This window comes from Muscardinus avellanarius (genome assembly GCF_963383645.1).
Source record: "Muscardinus avellanarius genome assembly, chromosome: 7".
In the NCBI taxonomy this organism is placed as follows: Eukaryota; Metazoa; Chordata; class Mammalia; order Rodentia; family Gliridae; genus Muscardinus; species Muscardinus avellanarius.
Window position 1 is genome coordinate 42,031,411 of NC_137793.1, and position 22,612 is coordinate 42,054,022.

Below are 22,612 nucleotides of genomic sequence, written 5' to 3' on the forward strand. Positions count from 1 at the left end.
GAAGGGACTAAATCCTCAGCTGTCATTTGTATTTTCCCATGTCAACACTGAGATTTGAGAAAGCAGAAAGATTGGCTTACTTTATACATTCGTCTGATCTTTGAGTTCTTAATGAAATATAGAATGTTTTATTGGACCCTGATGGGAAAACAGTTAAACTGGGCAGTTTGTTCTTGAAATCAAATATTAGCAATCAAAATACTTTCAAAGCCCCATAGAAATCAGAACATCACAAATTTATTAGAAAGTAGGTGCCCCAAGCTTAAAGGTGGCTGTTAACATTGTTTTATTTCCTTTATACAAAAAGTAGAAATGACAGAAAACAACACTCTTGACAGAAAACAATACCACTGGCCTGGTCTCATCGAGGAGCTGAGCCAAAGCTGCCTGTGTTATGGGGAAAGGGAATTTCAACCAACATTATAGAATACTCATGCAATCATAAAAATACAAAATGGTGTCAGTGGCTTGGAAAATGTCCTTTGAGTAGGTTGAATCAATCCAATGTTAAAAACCATACATTTATCTAATCATGCTTTTAAACAGCATCCTTTAAAAAACAAGTTACATGTACAAATATTACCCCAAATGTATATTATATAGTCCAATACTACAAATTTAAGGCATCCTGACCCTGTTCTGCTGGTGAGGCATTGTTTTCATGGTTCTGTTTTTCATGGAGGGAAGTCCAGTAATTTCCAATGGGTCCAAAGGGCATCACTGAGAGATAACAGAAAATTGATTTACAAGAAGAGTTCTTTTGACTCTGGCTCAGCAATGTGCTTTATGTTGTAGGATTTCTTCATTTTTCTATTGATGTCATTATGCCTAAGTAGAAGAGAAACCACAGGCCAAAATTAGATAAAACTATGGTCAAGTTACAAGACAATGCCACTGAACAGCTCACCCAAAATGGAAATTATTATCCACATATGAACCACTCGAAAGAACACTTCATTCCAAAAGGCAAATTATTCTCTTTTCATATGAACTACCCTTTCAACAATAAAAGCAATAATCATGTAATTTTCATTCACTTACTGAACATGTTTGACTTTGGCTCTGGAAATTCTCAGCCATACTGATCGGAATCCAGGCATCTTATAGTCAAGGGGATTTTACCAGCATCAAACAAAACAAGATGAATAGTATTGTTTGTCAAATGGAGGTGTGAGGTTTTTAATATTTTATTTACATGAAATCACTGGTGATATATTATCCAGCTTGAGTATTAGAAATTTTTATTTTTTTCAGGTCTGGGGATGGAATCCAGGGGCATTTGACCTCTGAGCTACACCCTCTGCCATAATTTTTATTCTTTATTTTGAGACAGAGTCTCACTAAGTTGCAGAGGGTTTCACTAAGTAGCTGAGGCTGTCCGTGAACTGGGATCCTCCAGTCTCAGCCTCCCAAATGCTGGGATTACAAGCATGTGCCACCACACCCGGCTGAGTATTAGAAATTTGAAGAATGTTTTTTGTTTAGGTGGGTGATTATTGAGTAGCATGCTAAAAGACCAGTAGGTAAATACATGGGAAAAAAAGAAGAAAAAAAAACGGGGATAATGTTACTTTTCATCCATACTTGATACCTAGTAAATCTGTGAAAAAAGAAGACAAACGAGCATGGTTTTATTAATAAACTTCTGCCTTGGTTTTATTAATAAATTTATCTCTGGACAGGTGCATTTGTTTTCATGAGATATCAGCCCCATTCTTATTTTTAAAACTTCCAGAGAGTAGCTACCTCCAGGGGATGGGAAGCTGACATGCTACTAAATCTCTCCCTGTTGCTATACAAGACAACACCCAAGAGCTCTGGCCATGGTTCCGACTGGCACGAGGATGCACTTGGATGCTGGAGAGTACCATACGTGCTTTTCTGACCTCAAAATCATGTTTGCTCACTGCTGTGGCTTGGATGTGGTTTGAGTGCATCCTTCAAGGATTCATGAGTTGAAATTTAATACTGTTTTGAGGTACTAAAAAGATGGAAATGTAATCCAACTGTGGGACTTAAAATACGGGGTCTTTGGAAAGTCATTAGGATAGTCATCAGGGTGGGGCCTCCATGATTTATTCTTGGTTGCTTTATGAGAAAAAGGGACCAGGGGATACACTCCTATTTTCTCCCTGTTTCACACCTCCTGTTTTGCACCTCCTTGGGACTCTGCCAGCAAAAAGATCATCACTAGATGTGACCCTGTGACATCCAGAACTGTGAGTACAAATCAATCTCATTTCCTTACAAAGTTACCCAGCTTCGGGTATTTTGTTATAGTAACACAAAACAGATTAATATACTCACAAAGGCCACTTCTCAGTGTTCTAGTAAATATTTTATCATCTTCATCTGAAAGTTTTCACTCTTGTTTCTAATTGTTCCTCTGAATAAAACTTTAAGGAGTTGTCTATTGGCAAGGAAGAGAAAGGGAAAAGCCAAAGAAAAAACCTAATTGCTCAAAAGATGTTCTAAGGATTTCTAATTACATGGTTAAATAAATACATTTATCACCTTGCTTGTAAACTAACACTTAAACAAAAGCAAATAAAGTTTAAAAAGGCATGAGCTTATGTGACTAAAGCAAATGGGAGAAAAGATGATAGAAAACAAAGTGCCTATTGCATTTCAGAAATGGCGAGGGAGATAGACATTTGGAATTAATTTAACAGAGCAAAAAAAAAAAAAAAGCAGAAACCTAGACCTGCAATCAAGGAAAACAAAAACCTGATTTATACCTCAAGTGCGGGAACTGAAACCACTAGGTACTTATGAAGATGTCAGTCATTATGTAAAAGAATGAAGAAGCTCTCTATAACACATAAAGACCTTTACCATGTTACATAAAAAAAGAAAGCAGCAAAACTGTTTGTTTTGCCACCTTCATTGTAAAAAGGAAGACAAAATATAAATTTGTATTTGTAAGAGTTTAACAAAGATTTTTGTATATAATGCTATAATAAAAGGAATAAAGAGAAAACCAACAAACTATAATTGCAGAAATTAAAAAAAAACAAATAGCAAGACTGGAAGACGAATTTCAGTAAATATCCTAAAAATTAGAACTAGAAAAAGTGAAAATATGGATAAAGAGGAAAAAATAATAATTGAAAATCTGAGTGAAGGTCAGTCTAGTGTATTCAATATTATAATTTCCAGAGAGAACAGAGAAATTGGAGAGAAACCTTTTAAAGAAATTATGTAAGACATTTCTTTCCCAGAATTGAAGCACATAGGGCTCCAGACTAAAAATTCCTGCTGTGTGCCCACAGTCCAGGAATGAAAACAGACTCATATCATGGCAAAGCAGCAAGAAATCAAGAAATCAAAACTGTGGGGATAAAGAGAAAAATCATAAAAGCTTCCAAAGGTTCAGTGATCAGAGAGGAATGGGGCTTCTCAAGAGACACATTGGAAGCAAAAGAAATGAAACAATGAAATAATCCCCGCATAATGATATAATATTCTATACCCAGCCAAACACTCCTATTCCAGTAATTTAAAGATATTTTTGGATATGCAAGGTTTCAAAAATAATTAGTACTTATTCACTTTATCCTCTTCTCTCCAAAAGATGAAAAGCTGAGTTCAGCAAATAGGGCATACATGAGAGAGAAGCCAAAGCAAAAGGAATTCCTAGACGGGTATATATGGAAGATTCCAGAATGAGCGTTGTGTGTGGATATACCACAAATCTCAGTAGCAGTACAAACTGAGGCAGGAGGACAGAGGAGGGTTCCACCAACAAAGAGACAGAGAGAGACAGCTGAAAGATTGGAAAGGCAAAGAAAGATTTTTGTCTGAAGCAAAGTGTTTGGAAATGAATTGCAAACTAATATATCAAAATTATTTCCAGGGAAAACAAAGCTATATGAAAAAAATATACTATATCGCATGGAGTTGATGTGATTAACATTTACATAGCCTTAATAATAATAAACACTAAATACTGATTTAACTCAAATTTATAACTCTATTGATGATGGTAGGGGAGAGAAGGTAGAGGAGGGAGAAAGAGTGATAGAAACAGAAAGAGGAAGAGACAAAGAGAAAGAGAGACAGAGATAGGGAAAAGGAGAGGGAGAGAGAGAAATAGTTTTGGATGCTAAGACAAATTCTGTTCATTGTTAAAAGTACTGACCTTGGAGACAGATTGATTAAATTTGAATCCTGGTTTCACAATTTATAATCATTAGTGTGTAATCTTGGCAAGTTGCATGATCACTTATGCCTGTTTTCAATATGTAAAATTTGGATAATAATAGTAGCTGCTACATAGAGTCATTGTGAGGATTAAAATAGAAAACCATCTGGAACATGCTTGTGGTACTAGGGCTTGAACCCAGGAGCCCATGCAGTTTGGCAAGCACTGTACCACTGAGCTACATCACCAGACCTCCTTTAGGATATTTTTAAATGTTGTTATTATTTTTATTTTGTATTATAGGATGCCAATAGATTATCTGGATAATATCTGAAACTGAAAATCTGTGTGAGCATGTTTTTTAGAACTAGTACTAGAGTAAATATCTAAAGGAAAAGTGGTTGATTCAGTGGGGCTAGCAATAGGCAATGGATTGTTGGGCACAGGGAATAGTCAACTTTTGTTACAATGCTATTACTACTATAATATATATATATATCTATATAATCTAGACAAAAATTAAAAAGATAAAAGGAGAGCTCAGACTCATCTAAAATAATATAGTTTATGTTTTTATGGAATATTTCTACTTTAAAATATAGGATGCTGTGTTCAAACTTCTCCTCTTCCCAAAGTAAACTCTTTTTGCAGGACAAAACCCAACATAATTAGAATTTAATCTAAACCAAGTAAAATGCCAACCTCGGGCATTTATCTGAATAATATCAGAATAATTCAATCCTCCCCGAACCCTTCAATTACCTAGTCCTAAATTACCCATATTCAAAGAAACAAAAATGAGTAATTCGGCTGTTTCTTGATTTCATTTTTGGATATGAAATCACATTTTGAGTGACCAAAATTGGAAAGGAGAAAGGATTAAATTTAAATAACAGTTTTTCAAGTAATCTAACATGCTGATGCATCTAGGCACAGATTCTACGTTTCCATAGGTGGTGGCGATCAGACAAGAGCTTGCTTTTGTGATCTCTGAGTTTTACCAAAAGCAGAGCTGTACGTTGCATCTTCTAAAATATAGGATTATAATTTAAATATTAAAACTTGTACTTAAGGTACTCAAACTGAAACTCACTGCATGAAAATAGATTTGTAATCCTGTAGCACTGTTACAGAGCACAACATTTTTTCCCATTTTGGGAAAGACTTAGGTGTTTTTTCCCCCTCATTCTGTCTCTTTTCGCATTTCTTTCTTTTACATTTCTTTCTCCTTTTTCTCTCTCTAGCTCTGCTTCTTTGCAAATATTCATAACTCCCTCCCATGCTCTGGGTACCAAGCTAGATCCTGGAAGCACCAATGGAGGTGCAGTGGTGCTATGGAGGATTGCTGCTTTCATGAGACTCTCATGGCTTTCACAGAGCTTACCATATTTTAATTGCCTTTTTTGATTCTCTTTGATTTTGGCCTTTTTGAGTGCAGGGACCCTGCCTAATTCTGGTACAGAAAAATGCAGAGCTTAGAGCTAAACATGGTGGTGAAATGAATGGCCTTGCAAGCCAAGTATGTAGCATCCAGAAGCTATAGATCTGTGCTGATCTCTGTGGAGCAAAGAAAGCCCAAGTGATGGGGCAGGGAGGTGATGTTTGGTTAAGGTACTGGAACATGTCTAGGTAAAGTCTCCTGGATATTTTTAAACTTCTACCAAACAATCTTTTCTTTAAAATCCCCCCCTTAGCACAGTTTATAATGAGTCTCTGCTCTTTTAATGTACAAAGATGCTCCTAGTGGTGGCAGACATGTGGTGCAAATATACCACTAATAGAACATTTCTCTCTTTTGGGGTACAGAGTTCTCAACTAAATCTTTGAGGAGTGAGGAAGGGAAGGTAGAGATCAAGAAATAAGTTGTTTGCTCTTTCTGATTACCTTTAAATCAGGATTAGCATAGTGAAAGAATGTATCTTGGTGGGATAAGATTGATTTCCAAGGCCGGTCTTCCTTGTGTACCCTCTACACCCTTGGTAGAACCCAGCAGAGGACCAATGCCATATTGAATGTCATATCACCAGGTCCTTCTTTTTGAAGTGGCTGCTGAACAACCTTGAAATCTGTGCAAAATATCTGATATTAGCTCTTGGCCCTTGATATGCAATTCCCAGTGTGACAATTTTCTTGGCAGTAAAACCCAGACTAAATAAATATGTGTTTATTGCTTAATGTCTTGTTAAGGAGCCTCTCCTAACACTGGTGCTAGGAGCATGTGTTGCCTGATGCTAACCAACCCCTCAAGCAGCAGTGCCACCATGGTCAGGAAGGTGTAACTGGCTGTGGCTAGGTACTACCACTTTTAGTAATGCACTTTTAGTCCATTATTAACTGAAACAACACATCTCATGTGTTATAGATCTCAGACAGACATAAAACTCTCAGAAACTAATATATCATTAGCATTTTAAGACCTGTAACTGCAAATAATTCCTTGGCATTGTAATAACTCAAAACCAACTTATCCTATGTAAAAAAACAGTAAAGATAAATCTGCTTGTTATAAACCAAGTCATACTTTGCAGTTGAAACACACTAGGAAAGCTGTTCAAAGTAACAAGAATGTATCTAATTTTAAAGGGTATTGAAAAGAAATTTAGATTCTCTGCTATCAAGCTGTGACCAATTTAGAAAAAATTAATAGCAGACAGAACCCCCTTACAGAGTTAACATTCTTTAAAATGTTATATTTATTGCTTCTATTTTTCCTTCAGCAGGAAAAATAAAAATTCCATAGGAACTAAAATGTGACTGTAGTGTATCTCTGGGACTGAGGTCCATTGTCCCAGGGACCTACTGATAGGGCCATGAAGTCACATTGATTTCTGACACCAACTCCACCTCAGGATGAATAAACCCTGCAGCCACCAGAGGAACCACTTGCTCTTTGAGAAAGTCTTAGAACAAGATTTGAAGTCCTTACTGACAGATGAATACTTGGGCTCCTCTTCTTCTATTTGGGTCCTAGATGCTAAACAAGAAGGCACTGGAGTCAACTCGGTAGTTTTTTATGCCAGCATTTTCGCAAGTCTTAATTTCTCTGAGGAATCTTTATTTGAAGTACAGGAATTCATCCTTGATTTATTGAAGGAAAGCACCAGGCCAGTTCTCCCCACCTGGGGGTGATTGTGAGTGAATCAGAAGAATCTCTTCACTCCAATATAAACCCAAAATGAAGGGTTTCTACTTTTTATGAAATCACATAGCCAGCTAAAACCATTATAAAGGACTTCCGGGAAGATGGCGACCAAGAAAAGAAGTGTTTATGAGTCATGCTAAAACTCGATCTCTATTGCTATAAAATCAGCACTTTTCATAGCCAGAAAACACTATCAGCAGAAAAATAAAAAATGTAAACACAAGAGACAGAGAAATAAAAGACTAGAAGAACACCAGAGACCAGAAATCAAGCCCACAATGCGGCAGTGGAGCCATGCCGGCACCATCTTGCCTCACAGCACCAGGATCCAGAGAGGAAAGGTAAACAAGGAGCTGAAGTGAGCAGCTGCAGGTCATTCGGGTGTAAATCAGCAGTTCTTTCAACACAAAGAACATCTAAAACTCCCAGTGGCCAAGCTCATCACGCCTTCCAGGGACTCAGAACGGAGCTCAAAACCAGAAAAGAAATACGCCAGCCTCATGGTCAAGGGTGTGGCAGTGATGCCATATTGCCAGCAGCGACAGCGAGTTCACTGTGACTGCTACAGCTCCAGCTCACCGCGCAAAATAACCATGAGTGAAATTGTGGCCCCTAAAGGAGAAATCCCTGTACTGCACTCCCAGGGTCTTGCACAGCTTTGATAATCTCCCTGGGTCTGAGATTTTTGCAGTCCAACCCAGTGAAGGAGTACTGGTGGCAGAGATACCACACCTTAGTCACAGCTCCCCATGGGAAAACGCCCAGCCCAGCACCCCCATGGTCTTGTGCAGCCTCGATTAACTTCCTGGGTATGAGACTTTGTGATACAACCCAGTAAAGGAGTAGTGGCAGCTGAGATTACCGCAGACTCAAGATACAGAACACCCTAAGTGAAGTTGTAGTGACCCAGGGAAGGCACAATCTTCTGAAATCATGGGAAAGAGGAACAACAATAGAGCAATGAGTGCCCACAACCCCATATTATCAGAACCTGATAACACAGAAATTCAGAAATCTCCAGAAGATCAAATTAGGAATATAACTGTCAAAATAATACAGGACCTTTGAAAAGAATTTAGAGAGAGTCTAAAAGAAATAAAGGATGTGATCATTGAGGTAAAGGCCTCAATTCAAAGTATAAACAATCAGTTAGACCACATGGATAATAGAATCTCACTCCTAGAAGATGATCAGTCCAAAAATGAACACATAATTTATAACTTAGAAAAAAAAAATCAGACAGCAGGAATCTGACATTGAAGAAATATGGGCCCATTTTAAGAGAGCTAACCTAAGAATAATTGGAATAGAGGAGGGAAAAGAAGGTGAAACTAAAAGGATCAATAATCTTTTCAAAGAAATAATAGCAGAAAATTTCCCAAACATAGAGCAAGAGGTCTATACACAGGTCCAGGAACCTTATAGAACTCCCTTTAGACAGGATCAAAGAGGTTCCCCATGCCACATAATTGTCAAAATGACCAATGTGGAAGCCAAGCAGAGAATCTTAAAGGCAACAAAAACAAAAGGCCAAGTGACATTCAGAGGCAAAAGAATTAGAATCACTCCAGACTTCCCAAACCGAGTCATGAAAGCCAGAAGGGCTTGGAGTAACATATTCCAAACTCTGAAAGAAAACAACTTCCAGCCAAAAATTCCTACCCAGCAAAACTTTCTATCAAATTAGATGGGGAGATAAGAAGCTTCCATGACAAACAGAACTGAAGGAATTTATGTCTTCAAAACCAGTGCTAGAGAAAATACTCAAAGAGATTAACTACAAAGAAGAAATAGGTAATGCACACCAGAACCAGAGAAACAAGATTTTCCATCCAGTAGTCAACTAAGCAAAGAAGAATATATTCATGTGTTTATTGGTTAAAATCTTTGGAGATTGATTATTTATTTTAGTCTTTTACCTATTTCTAAATTGTATTGTTTGCTTTTATTGTTGCTAATTTTTAGGATTTCTATTTGGAATATTAATATACCTTCAGATATAGCATTTGGAAATATTTTTATCCCATTTTATCAGTAACTTTTAACTCTGTTTACATTGTCTTTGGATGTACAATATTTTTTTATTTTTAGGATGTTTGTTTATTCTTTTGTTGTCTGTGCCTTTGAAATCATATCCAATAAATCACTGCCAATTTCAATGTTGTGAAGTGTTATGACCCAGGTTCTCTTCTAAAAGTTTATAATCTTAAGATTTACATTTAGGTTTTTATCTATTTTGAGTTAATATTTGTATATGGTGTTAGGTAAGGGTCCAATATTATTCTTTTTCATATAATTATTATCTTTCAACAATATTTAGTGAAAAGATTATTATTTCCTTCACCAAATGTTCTTGGAAACCTTGTCAAAAATAACTTGACCATATATGGAAGAATTTATTTCTAGGCTTTTTATTTTACTCCACTGGTTTATATATCTGCCTTTATAGCAATACTACACTGTTTCAATTATTGTAGCTTTATAAGGTTTGAAATCAGAAAATGTACATCTTCTAACTTTATTCTTTTTTGAGATTGTTTTGGGTATTTAGAGTTCATATTTCAGGTTAGGATAGATTTTTTCTGAAAAAAAAATGTATGATAGTTTCACCTAAAAAAAAAGAAAAAAATCCTCTGGTAAGAAAGAAAGCAAAAAGAAATATTGAAATGATACTTCTAAGCAATCAAATCTTTGATATCATTAAATGAATCTGTTATGTGAGATTATCATTGTTAATTTTGGATAAATTGTTATAATATTAGATGTCAACCACTAAACCAATCATGGGAAGGAGGGATGGGGAGGGAATTGGGTGGGGATTGGGTAGGGGCTAACTGGGCGATGTGTGCATGTATGTCTACACAAGTTTTTTTTATCCCATTATGGTGTATGAATACAGTGCACCAATTAAAAAAAATAAAACCATTACAAAGTACAGGTTAAGTTATAGGTTAGTGAGGAGAAGGGGACAGATACTTATCTAATACATTGATCATTTTTACTTCTGGGTTTCCAAGTATTTAAGGCTGAGATAAAAACTCTGCTAAAACATACAGGTTGGTGGCTTCAGAACTGAGTCTTTGGAAGGGCAGTTCCTTAAGCTAAATGGGAAAGTGCTAACCTAGTGTCAGATATCTGAGTAGCCCCATAACCTCATTGTGTGCTCTGATTTTTGTAATTCTATTATAATAAATTGCTCAGCTTTGTTCCCTTGCTTGTAAAAAGACAAGATGAAATATTTCTGGCAGGATAATCTATTGTGATTCTAATTGTCTTGTTCCCAGTTGCTGTAGGAGCCTGGAAGAAATGAGAGGTATTCCCTCTCTTTCCAGTTCCCAGGGTTCCCAGGGAGTATGCCAAGTCTTTGGGCTTCCTCGCCTCAGGGTGTTGCCAGTGACTGCTCATTAAGGACAAGAGCAGAATTTTCCAGGCACTAGAAGCATCTGACCCAAGATGAGGACAGAGAAGAGGACAGAAATGGGAACCTCTGTTGAGAGAAACAGAAGTGGGCTACCAACAGTGTCTATTTCTTTCTAGTCCCTTCTGCCATCAGGTATTAGGCTTTGAGCCCTGGGCAGGTTTTCTGTTTCTGTTCATACACCTGCATCCCAGAACCAGCCTTCAGTATATACATGAGTGGTGCCCACATAGACCACTGGTGACCAGTAAATGTGGTCTTTCTTTAATGTATTAAATTAATTAGATCCTCTTGGGCACCCCCTAATATAAGTGAGTTTAATTTCCTTCCAGACTGGTACAGAAATGGAGCAGATTAAATTTGATTTTGAAAAAAGAAAAGGGAGAATGACTTGCACCTTAGTATTCTGAACTAAAATCCACGTGTACAACACACACACACACACACACACACACACACACACCTTCTTTGGAGGATCTCTGAAGTGGGCTAAGTGGTGAGTCATGATATTTCATTATTTACACATTTAAAAGCAACATTCTCCTTTTAAAATGGGTCTTGGGGGTTAATTCTTCTCAACCCAGTCAAGAGTCACTGAATTAACTGTTTTCAGCTGCTCCCTTTTTATTCCTCCTACTCCCTGCCTGGTCAAGGAAATATGTATACTCCCAGTGGGAGATGAATGCTAAGCTGCAGGAAGACCTTGCCCAAGGAGGTGCCTCAGTCACCTGGGACCTGGTCCTCTCCTTTATGTACACAGACCATGCATTGTGAGTTGTAAACGTTTTATTTGAGAAAGACCTTCGCTTTATTGGTGAGCTCTCATAAGACTTCTGCACTGAGATTGTGGCTCCTGCTGCTAAGTAAGAGAAGTTTCAGCATGGCAAGGCCTTGCTTCTCTTGAGTCCAGGAGAATGGCGACAGAAAGAGCTCTCAGTCTATAATCAATACTGCAAGAAAATCCTAGTCCTCTTTCAAAGTTCTGGTTCTGATCTGAGGCTGACTCCTTCCACCCATGACAGGAAATTTAATTTCAATACTGACTTTGTATCTGACTCCATTAAAACAAAAACTGAAAGCGAAAATCAACTAAGAAACACTGAAAGTTTGTGAACTGAGTAGTGTCTTCTGACTACGAGGGACTGAAGCCCCTCCAATGGGTACGAGCTGCCTTTCTCAGACCTATCTACCACCTGCGCCTGCTTCTATTTGGAGGAAAGAGCTGCAATTTTCTTCTTCTGTGGTGTCATCCCTGGCTGAAAGATGCTACAGGCCCACGATTTAAAAGTGCATGCAATTCTAAGCAAGGTGCGGGAGTGCTGCACCGTGCATCTCTGGTACTACATACCGTGCATAGTCACGCAGATGCTCTTCAGTCAGCGTGTTAGAGGAAAGATTGCTGCAGCTGCCGCACATCGCCTAGAGAGGTGCAGTGGAAAGTCATCGGAAACATGCAACAGGCTCAGCACATGCACAGGCCCCAGTAAACATGAAGCATGCAGAGACACAGAAAGGACACACAGCAGGGAGCTTGGCAACTGTGAAGATGATTCTTCTTTTGCTACTGATCGAGAGAATCTATTACTTGGAAAATTTTTGTTTGAGCAATTTAACTTTTGACATATTTAACCCATAGGGTCTGGTGTCTTGGCCATGAGTGTGACCCCTTTCCTAAATGGAACAAATACAGGCTGTGTGTGTGTGTGTGTGTGTGTGTGTGTGTGTGTGTGTGGTACTGGGATTGAACCCAGAGGCATTCTACTTCTGTACATCTCAACCCTATTTTATTTTTTATTTTGAAATAGGGTATCACTAAATTGCAGGGGGCCTACGTTGCTGAGGCTTAGTCGCAAACCTGTGATCCTCCTGTCTCAGTCTCCTAAGTACTGGTATCACAAGTGTGTCTTACCACTCCTGGCTCTAAAGTCCTTTCTAACAATGACAATTAACAGAGGACACTGATATGCAATTTAAAAATTGATGTTTTCCAGAAGTGGTGGAGTACACTTTTAAAATCAGTACTTGAGAGGCTGAGACAAGAGGATTACAGGTTTGAGGCCAGCCTCAGCAACCTAGCGAGGTCCCCAGCAACTTAGTGAGACCCTGTTTCAAAAAGAAAGAAAGAAAGAAAGAAAGAAAGAAAGAAAGAAAGAAAGAAAGAAAGAAAAGATAGAAAAGGAAGAAAAAGTAAAATAGGTCTTGTTGTGTAACTCAGAGGTAGAATACTCCAAGTTCAATCCCCAGTACTACCCCTCCCCCAGTTGATGTTTAATCACTTAAAGAGATACGAAGACTTGATATGGTGGTACAGAAAGCATAGGGACAATTCTTTGACTTTACTATATTTAGGATTTTAGCATTATAGCAGATAATAAGTTATGAAGATCCTGACACTTCGCTGGGTGCTTTATTCAGGTGGAATGGTGGGGGGTCTGGCTTATGCCTCTCCACAGAGAGTTTTGTGTTTGGGCTGCTATGTTGTGTTTTACTGGCATAGCAAGCATGGAGCACGAAGAAATCATTGCCTAAAAAGATGGTCATAGCTCTTTTCACTGTTTGCAAATTGCAGAGTGTAGTGCATGGGGTTCCAATAAATGCAATTATAAAATGTAGTTCATGGCACACTCTGCCATCCCTGTGTCCTGGAAAGCACGTCAGGCCCCCACAGCCTCTACTTGACACTTGGTGGTCTGTGTGGTAAAATGCCAGCATGGAGGTCCCTTTGGTGTATTCATTTCAAAGGTCATTCCAAAGTTGAGTAGTTAAAGGTCTTTAGAAATAGAGTTTCTATTTATGTGATTTTTAACTGGGCTTGAGAATAAACTATTCAGTCACAGGAAGAGAACAAACTCTTCCTGAGGCAGATGAGGACCAAGAAAGAGCCTGGTTTTGCACCAACTGATGGTGTCATCTTGGAGAAATTAAGGGTTTCCTTTCAGTCTAGGACCCCTAATTCCCAAAGACCAGGCCACTTAGGGAAATTTAGAGGCCAGATAATAATATCCTGTGATTTATTTATCTGCCCGTCTCAGAGCATTTTTCAAATGAAGAGCAAGGCTGTATTGTACTGGTTAGATATAAAACGGCCCCTTGACAAGCTCATGAATTGCTATTTGAAGGTGATGTCATTGAATCTCGAGGGCTGTAATACTGGCAGTGGATAAATCCATTGTAATAGATTTTTCTAAGTGGTGGCCTAGGCCGTTAGGGTGTGGCTGAAGGGGGTGGGTCCTGGGGGTTCAGCCTTGGGGATTATATATGGTTCCTCCCTGTGTTCTTTCCATGATGTGAGAAGCACACCTGTGTGCACGTGTGCGTGTGCTATCTCTCTCTCTCTCTCTCTCTCTCTCTCTCTCTCTCTCTCTCTCTCTCTCTCTCCTCTCTCTCGCTCTTTCTTTTGCTCTGCCTCCTCCCACCATGCCCTAAGATATGTGGTCCCTGGACTCATATAGACTAAACCTGAAACTGTAAGAAAATAAATCTTCTTTCCTCTAAGTTACATGGTTCATCTTTTAGATTATAGTTTTAAGAATGCTGATAGGAGTAGGTATGAGCTCTACCATACATTTCACTATAAACATGTAAATTGAGCTTTTCATGCACTTTTTAAAGATTCTGGGGAAATCCTTAAGGTGGCAGAAGTCAATAATCTGTAGTGTTAGGAACAACATGATCGACTAAGGGCCGAAAGGATATTCTCCCAATAATGCTCACTACCTTATTCTTTCCTTTGCTAGCAGAGCTCACAGGGTTCCCCTTGGCGTCTGTGGTTTTTCTTCCAAGTGAGGTTAAGGGCAGCGTAGAGGTCTTCAGCTGGCTGGCTGGCTGATAGTTATTATTATTGTTCTGGTTGCCACTTAGTGTCTCCATGATGGATCGAAAGGTTCCGAAAGGCCTTTTCAGTGGTTCCCCCGAGTCACCGCTTGCTGAGGTCCGCTGGAGGGTCCGGCCCCGCTCCTTGTCTTTTTCTCCACTTGGCTCGAGGTTCGTCTGCTCCATCTGTACCACGGGCTCTTCAAAGGTCACTCTGAGTTTCAAGTTCTGAGCCGTCCGGCGCTTGGAAGATGGAGACTTGAGGGCACTCTTGGGACTTGTGGCAACTTTCTGGGCAGCAGTGCTGTCCGGGCTGGACTGGGTGGGGTCTCCGGAGGGCTGGCTTGGAGGAGTGCTCCCCGAGACTGGATATTGAGATTCCAAGTCTGGTTCACTGCTCTCTGATGTGGGAGATGGACTATGGCCATCCAGGGACTTGGAGGCCTTGGTACCAAAAGGAAACCTGCGACCTGACGCCAGGGAATGTTTCTTGATCATCAGGTGTAAGCTTTCTGCGCTGTCTATACTCTCCACGCTCTCCACAATGGGCTGTGGCCTAGGCCTCTCGGCCTTCCTCACGGGGGTGTTCTTGGGGTCCTCAGAGGTGTTGGAGTCTGTGTCTGACTCACTCAGTGACCTCTGCATCAGCTGCCTCAGCCTGGCTAACTTCAGTTCCCTCTTCTCTAGAGGGATCTTTTTTAAATTTCTAGAGGATGTCTGTGCATCCTGGAATTCCAATGATAGCTTTTCCTGGGTACAGACATTTTCTGAGATTTCTTTTCCCAGTAACTGGCGCAGAATTTTATCAGAATCTTCATCTTTCGCTTTGGCCTTTGCCCGGCTGCATGCTGAGAGGTTTCCAAGAACCTGAATCCCTTCTTGGATTCCTGGTTTGCTTTTGGCTGTAGACTCGTCATCTGTATCTGGAGATTTCCACTGGGACTTTCTGGAAGCTGGTGAGGAAGGTGAACTGAAAGGAGGATGGAGGACATGTGAGATGACTTCCTACTGGGCTAAAAGGACCCAGCCACAAGTCTCTGCTTGGCCTTTAATACCTCTAAGAATTTACAAATAAGAACAGAATTAAGAATAATCACTCAATAACTTTCAATTTGCAACCATAGGTAAAGGATAGCATGCCTCATACCTTAAGACTATTAAATGTGTGTTTTTACATCAGTTTTGCATGAATTTTCTCAACTAATTTCATTTCCAACAACTTTATCAACCTATATATCCTTGTTACTATTTCATAGGTCAGAAAATGAAGGACAAAGAGTAAGTAATTTGTTGATAGTTGTGGAACAAATAGAGTTGGAGAACAGTCAAGGTCTTCTGACATGAGGCCCACTGACTTTTTCACAGGATAATCTTATTTTTCATTCCTCTTTATAGGAATAAATGTTTTTTTCTTGTCATTTTCTTAAAATACATTAAAAGTAACCCAAAAAAAGGCTCAGAAATTTAAAGCACTTAAGAACCTTACACCAATGTGTTGAATGTTACCTGGGTGATGAAAGGAGCGACTTGCCCTCTGATTTCTGGGCTTCTAGAAGTTGCTGGAGTTGGTTCTGCAGTGTGACACGCTCTCCTGTCTGTCTGCAGAAGACAACCGAAACACACACTGATACATAGCTACTGTTGTAAACAAGTAGGTTTAAGGTTTTTCATCATAATTGCAGTAAGTTGGAATAAATTCAAAAGACTTAATGTGCATAATATTTACCCTCAAGTTTAGAAATTCCTAAGAGAAAACAATCAAAAGTACCCAACAGGATGCTTATTGTTTATATTAAAGAAAAACTGTGAGTAACCTAAATGATCATCAGTATGACTAAGTAAATAAATTATAATTATTACTATAATGACAACTCTTTAACATGATAATATATTTGAGCCAGGCATGGTGGTGCATGTCTATAATCCCAATACTTGGGAGGCTCAGATAGAAGGATTGCAAGTTTGAGGCCAGCTTCAGCAACTGGGCAGGACCCTCAGAAACTTAACGAGACCCCATTTCAAAGGTCTAGGAGTGTAGCTCAGAGGTAGAATGCCTCTGGGTTCAATTTCCAGTAAAGTACGTACACACACACACACACACACACACACACACACACACGATAATAAATTTGAGTATCTATGGACATAAAACAGATTTGTCTACTATATGCACACACACACACACATAAGGCAAGTAAAGTATAATATATATTATACTTTACTTGCCTTAAATAAAAGAGAGTATTACAAAATGTTTTAGGTAGTGTAATCTCATTTTAAAGAAAACTCTCATACTTTTTCTCTATCAATAGAAAAGATCTGGAAGGATATACTCCAAAATATTATTTACTCTTTCTAAATTGTTTGAATTTTTAAAGTAATTTACTGATCAGAAAATATCTAAACAAAACAAGTCAAGAAAATGATCTCTATGTATACACATGTATAAGAGAATACCATGTATACACATGTTTAAGAAAATGCAAATTACATAATTTTTTTGTTTGTTTGTGTGTGTGTGTGGTGGTACTGGGGTTCCTGGAAGCCCTTCTACCTCCGGGCTACACTCCCAGACCTATTTTTATATTTTTATTTGGAAACAGGGTCTCTTAAGCCAGTGCGGCTGGCTTCGAATCTGCGCAATCCTCCTGTCTCTGCCTCCTAAGCGCAGGGATTACAAGTGTACACCACCACGACCAGCTAATTTGGTATTTTTTATACATGTGTATACATATAGATTTTTTGTGTGTGTTAATAGGGTTGGAACTTCGGGCATTCTACCTCTGAGACACATTGCCAGCCCTATTTTTTAATCCTTTATTTTGAAACAGGGTCTCACTGAGTTGCAAAGGGTCTCATTAAGTAGCCGAGGCTGGCTTCGAACCTGTGCAAGCCTCCTGTCTAAGCCTCCTGAATGCCGGGATTACAAGCGTGTGCCACCACACCTAGCTTACATATAGCATATAGAGGGTATATGGCAACCCTCTATTTCCTCTGGACATAAGCGCATGTGTATCAGAATGTGCTTTATAACAATAAGAAATAACAAAAACAAATAGAGAGTATATGGCAACCCTCTATTTCCTCTGGACATAAGAGCATGTGTATCAGAATGTGCTTTAAAGTTAAGATACTAGGTAAAAAAAAAAAAAACACCCACAGATTACAGGAAGTAACATTCATTTAGAAAATATATTATTACAGAAATTGAAATAAGTAAATCAAACTGGTTCTTACTTTATAGGAAGAAGCAGTACTGAGTGAACTCTATAGTTCTACTGTGGTGCCCAAAAAGAAATTCATCCATGTTCTAATCCCCAGAAGAAGTGACTGTGTTAATTTATAAAACAAAAGGGAAGTAAGGCTATTTATCAGCTGATGTTAAACTAGGAAGTTTAAACCAGTTCTGCCAATAACCCCAATAAGCAGGGCAAAGACTCCTGTTACAGCCTCCAGAAAGGAACCAGCTTGCCACACTTTGATGTTAGTCTGGCAAGACCCTCCTGGCCTTCTGACCCACAAAAGTGAAAGATAAAATTGTGCTATTTGAAGCCACTAATTTTGTGGTAATTTGTTACAAGCAATAGCAAACAATACAACTAGCACTCAGAATGGAAGCAGTTCTCATGAGCTAGGGCACAGATCTAAATGAATGAGTTACAAGTGTCCTTCAAACAGTGGCCGGGTGTGGTGGCACACGCTTGTAATCCCGGCGCTTGGTAGGCAGAGACGGGAGGATCATGCAGGTTTGAAGCCAGCTGCGTTGGCTTAAGAGACCCTGTTTTAAAAAAAAAAAAAGTATAAAAAAATTGTCTAGGAGCGTAGCCCGGAGGTAGAAGGGTTTCCAGGAACCCCAGTACCACCAAACAATGGCTAGAGGGGAAAGCAGGCAGTGTTCTTCCTGCAAGCCACCACTGCACATGCTCAACAACATGGTTGGACTGCTTATGTCTTCTGTGAAATCAGATTCTGACACTGCCTTCCCATAAACTCCAAGCACTTTCCTTGTTTTCCTGAGAAACAGCCAGTTGTATTTCTAGTATTGCATCCCTAAGACCAGACAAGTCGGCTATCTAATTTATTCTGCCAGGTTCACCTATAGAGAACTTAATTGTCTAAAGCAGGACCCAGCAAACTTTTTCCTAAAGGGCCAGACAGCAAACATTTAAGGTTTGTGAGCTATACAGCTCCTATCCCAGCCGTTAGACTCTGCTTCTGTAGCATGGCAGCCTCACACGATGCATAAAAAAATACATGTGGCTGTGTACCAATAAAACTTTACTTACAGAAAAAGATGGAAGCTAGATTTGACTCAGTTTGTAGTTTGCTGACCCCAGTTTAACAAAAAGTAAAAAACAAGAATAAATTAGAGCATTCTAGTATCCTTGCTTTGCTAGTTGGTAATGCATGTCAAGTTTTTAAGAAAATAAATTAAGTAGAGCTGGCTAAAACAGATGAAGAAAGATTAGAGTGTTTTTAAAGGATGCAGTAGGGGTCTTAAGTGAATTATGACACTGTAAAAGAAAAAGAAGACAACTGCTGGCTAGAATCCCAAGTATTAATAGGGAATAAAGACTTCACTGTCTAGATTCTAAAGAAGCCCTCACAAAGGACTAATCAATATTAATTACAGAAAGAAAATATCTGAGCATCTCCCTAGTATATGAGTTTGTTAGGGGTGTTGTAAACAGTACCACAAACTAGGTGGCTTAAACAATAGAAATCTATTGTCTCACGGCTCTGGAGGTCTAAGAAGTCTGAGATCAAGGTACTGGCCCAGCTGGTTCCTTCTGAGAGCTGTGAAAGAGTGTTCAACACCTCTTTCCTACTTCCTGATAGTTTTCTGACAAACTTTGGTCTGTCTTGGCTTGTAGACACATCAACCTGATCTCTGCCTTCATGGTGTTCTACCTGTCTATGTGTCTACATTTTCCTCTTTTATAAGGACATTAGTCATATTGGTTTAGGGCCCACCCTCATGACCTCATTTTAACTGGATTACTTCTGTGATATCCTTGTCTATCTCCAAATTATGTCACATTCTGAGGTGCAAGAGGTTAGGACTCCAACACGTTTTTTGGGTGGGGGCAGAATTCAACCCAAATACCTATTTTTTTCAAATGGGACTTCACTAGAGCTGAAGTTTGCCATTTATAACGATAACTATGCTTATTAACTATGAAGAGTTGGTAAAGGTATTGTAGTAGGAAGGAGCACTGGAGACTGTCTTCCCAGAACTCAAGATTGAGAAGATTAATATTTTCCATCCTTAAAAACTGTTTCCAGTGCTATACTTTTCTGTGTCACTGATGCCCCATAGCCTGAAGGGCAAAGTGTACAGTGACCATACAAAGTATATTTCTCTATTCATTTTTAGTTTGGTAAGTGAAAGACTAGGTAGGATCTGCTAGATAACTTCTCATATTTATCTCGTTATTGGCCTAACCACATCTATGGCATTCAGCTTGGGAGACTGCTAGTAGTGTAAATGGATATTTTATCCCGGGATCAACAGCAGAGAGAGCAGCCTGAGTCCTGAATTTATACTGTTCACTGGTAAAACTGCTAAGTAGCAGTTTTAAATGCTTTTTAGATCCCGTGGTATGAAGACTTGTGAGAATGTTTTACCTTCACTCTCAGTATAAAATTTTAGCAAAAATATTCTAGAGGATTACTCCACCGCTCCTCTTTATGATATGTTCATACACTACTGGAGGGAGTGGACATTGGTACTGTAATTTTTGAAAAACACTAGGAACCCTCTAGCCACATTTTAAATATGTATACATTTCCTTCTAGCAATTCTTTACTAGTAACTTATTTTTAGAAATACCTATGCAGGTGCATAAAGACATATGCAAAAGTATGCTCACCATGAAAAAATAACATATCGACTTATTAAATTGTGCATAGTTTCCCTTCAATTATATTATGGCCTTTAAGTTAGTCTAGCTCACCCATTCTGAGGAAGTTTGTTTAACTGGGAAGAGGATTCTTGGAGGCAATCCTTTATATTTTAAAGATTATTGTATTTTCTGGGAAAAGTCTAAAGTCATTAAAGAAATACTTTAGAGCCAGGCGTGGTGGTGCACCCTTGTAATCCCAGCATTCGGGAGGCTGAGACTGGAGTATTGTGGTTCATGGACAGCCTCAGCTACTTAGTGAGGCCCTTTGCAACTCAGTGAGACCCTGTTTCAAAATAAATAATAAAAAATGGGGCAGGGGTTGTATCTCAGAGTTCAAATGGCCCTGGGTTCTATCCTCAGACCCACCAAAAGAGGGAGGGAGGGAGGGAGGGAAAGAGAGAGAGAGATATTGATTGATTGATTTTAGGTATTAGCAGAAGGAAAGAACTAGAGACTAGTACTTTTAAGATAGTAGAAGTAGAGAGATTTGGGGTAGGAGGGTTCCCAAGCTTAGAGAGTACACAGAGGGTCTAAGGCTTTGTCATATTGTTGCATGATTTATACTTATAACCAATTAAGATCTCTCATCCGCCATCCTGGCCCTGTTTCAACTAAATCACTATACTATATATTTATTATACTATATATACTATACATATCACTATACTATATATTTTACTTTTATGTATGTGATATACATATATGCAATAAATATCACTATATGATATTTCATCATTATATATATATATATATATATGACACATACATGTATAGTAAAGATTTTATATTTTCCCCATGGAAATTAATTTTTTGCGGGTTTGGGGATGGAACCCAGGGGAATTTGACCTTCGACATATGCCCCCTGTCCTATTTTTTATTCTGTATTTTGAAACAGGGTCTCACTAAGTGGTGAGGGCCTCACTAAATAGCTGAGGCTGTCTGCGAACCTTGGTCCTCCGGTCTCAGCCTCCCAAAAGCTGAGATTACAAGCGTGCGCCATGATGCCCAGCTAAAACTTAATTTCTCTATTTTTTTCTTTTAATATATCAATATTAGTTTGGATTCTGGTTTCAATTTTCAAGGGACCCTCCTCATAATGTCATCTGATTGGTGCTCTTTCCAAGGACTGCCCTCAGTCCCCTCAAGTCCACTAGTTTCTTAATCCTCCAACTTGATAGAGATCTACCAAATGGATGCCCATCTAGCCACCCATTCTTCAAGCATATCATGACAATCTCCCAGAAATACCTCCCTCACAACCATATATGCGATGTATATGATTTTAATCATATCAAGAACAGAACTGACTTTAGTCATAGAGTGAATAATTTTATATTCTGAGGATTCATTATTCATCAATTTTATATTCTGAGGATGCATTAATCATCTCCTTATTTTTTATAATAAATTTTCTGCTGACAGTTACCAAATTATCTGTAATTTCCCCAATCCATCTCTAGCCCCCCTCCCCTCTCGTATCTAAACCAGGGTGGTTTAGATATCATTTTGCCTCTGCAGAGAAGGCATGTTCTTCATGAACGCTAGGTGCATGAACACTGCACTTAGGATGGAGAAAGAAAAGCTGGATGAGAATGCCAGGTGTTCGCTGTACAATTGGAATTCAAGGAGCTAAAAGCCAGAGGCAGAAACCTAAACACAACGATGACAAATCAGACTTTGCTCTCACAGAGGCAGCAGGCAACTTACTCTTTTAGCTGCTTGGTTAACTTTACCACCTGTGAGGCCAGCGACATGCAGGTCTCCACCACCACCAGGTAGCGGGAGCACAGGGTGTGGCCGTGCCGCTCAGCGCTCTGGGAGGGCTTTTCCCCTGCGTGGTTCTGCATGGTGACATTTGCTCCATACTCAACCAAGGTCTGTCAGAAAACACAGAGACATGTGAGGGCATCGGGACCTCCCTCTATATGTTATTCGTTATTCTTCAATGACTATAACAGAATATTTTGTTATTCCAAAGTTAATTATCAAAGTCCACTGAGTTGGGCGGGGGAAACACCAGCATATATAAAGGACAGCCAAAGACCTTACAATCTTTGGTATCAGTCATCTCCCTTCATAACCTACAGAGGTGGAGCCTGCAGAGGGAAGGCCCGAGAAGTAGAGGAGGTGCCTGCAGACTGTCCACAGAGTCGTTCCTTTCTGAGATGTGTAGTACAATGTGTAGTGTG

The 22,612-nt window shown here is 39.1% G+C and overlaps 1 protein-coding gene across 1 annotated transcript in view; it reads right to left on the reverse strand.

The window, feature by feature from the left end:
- Nucleotides 1–743: 743 nt before the first annotated feature.
- SNCAIP (synuclein alpha interacting protein) overlaps nucleotides 744–22,612 on the reverse strand; it is a gene marked incomplete at both ends in the record, with an annotated part of 74,698 nt that continues 52,829 nt past the window's right edge. Inside the window, 5 exons of the mRNA XM_080698412.1 lie at nucleotides 744–828; nucleotides 12,053–12,123; nucleotides 14,419–15,487; nucleotides 16,024–16,116; nucleotides 22,131–22,300. Of these exons, the coding sequence (XP_080554538.1) occupies nucleotides 744–828; nucleotides 12,053–12,123; nucleotides 14,419–15,487; nucleotides 16,024–16,116; nucleotides 22,131–22,300 (1,488 nt within the window). The remainder of the gene's footprint in view (nucleotides 829–12,052; nucleotides 12,124–14,418; nucleotides 15,488–16,023; nucleotides 16,117–22,130; nucleotides 22,301–22,612) is intronic.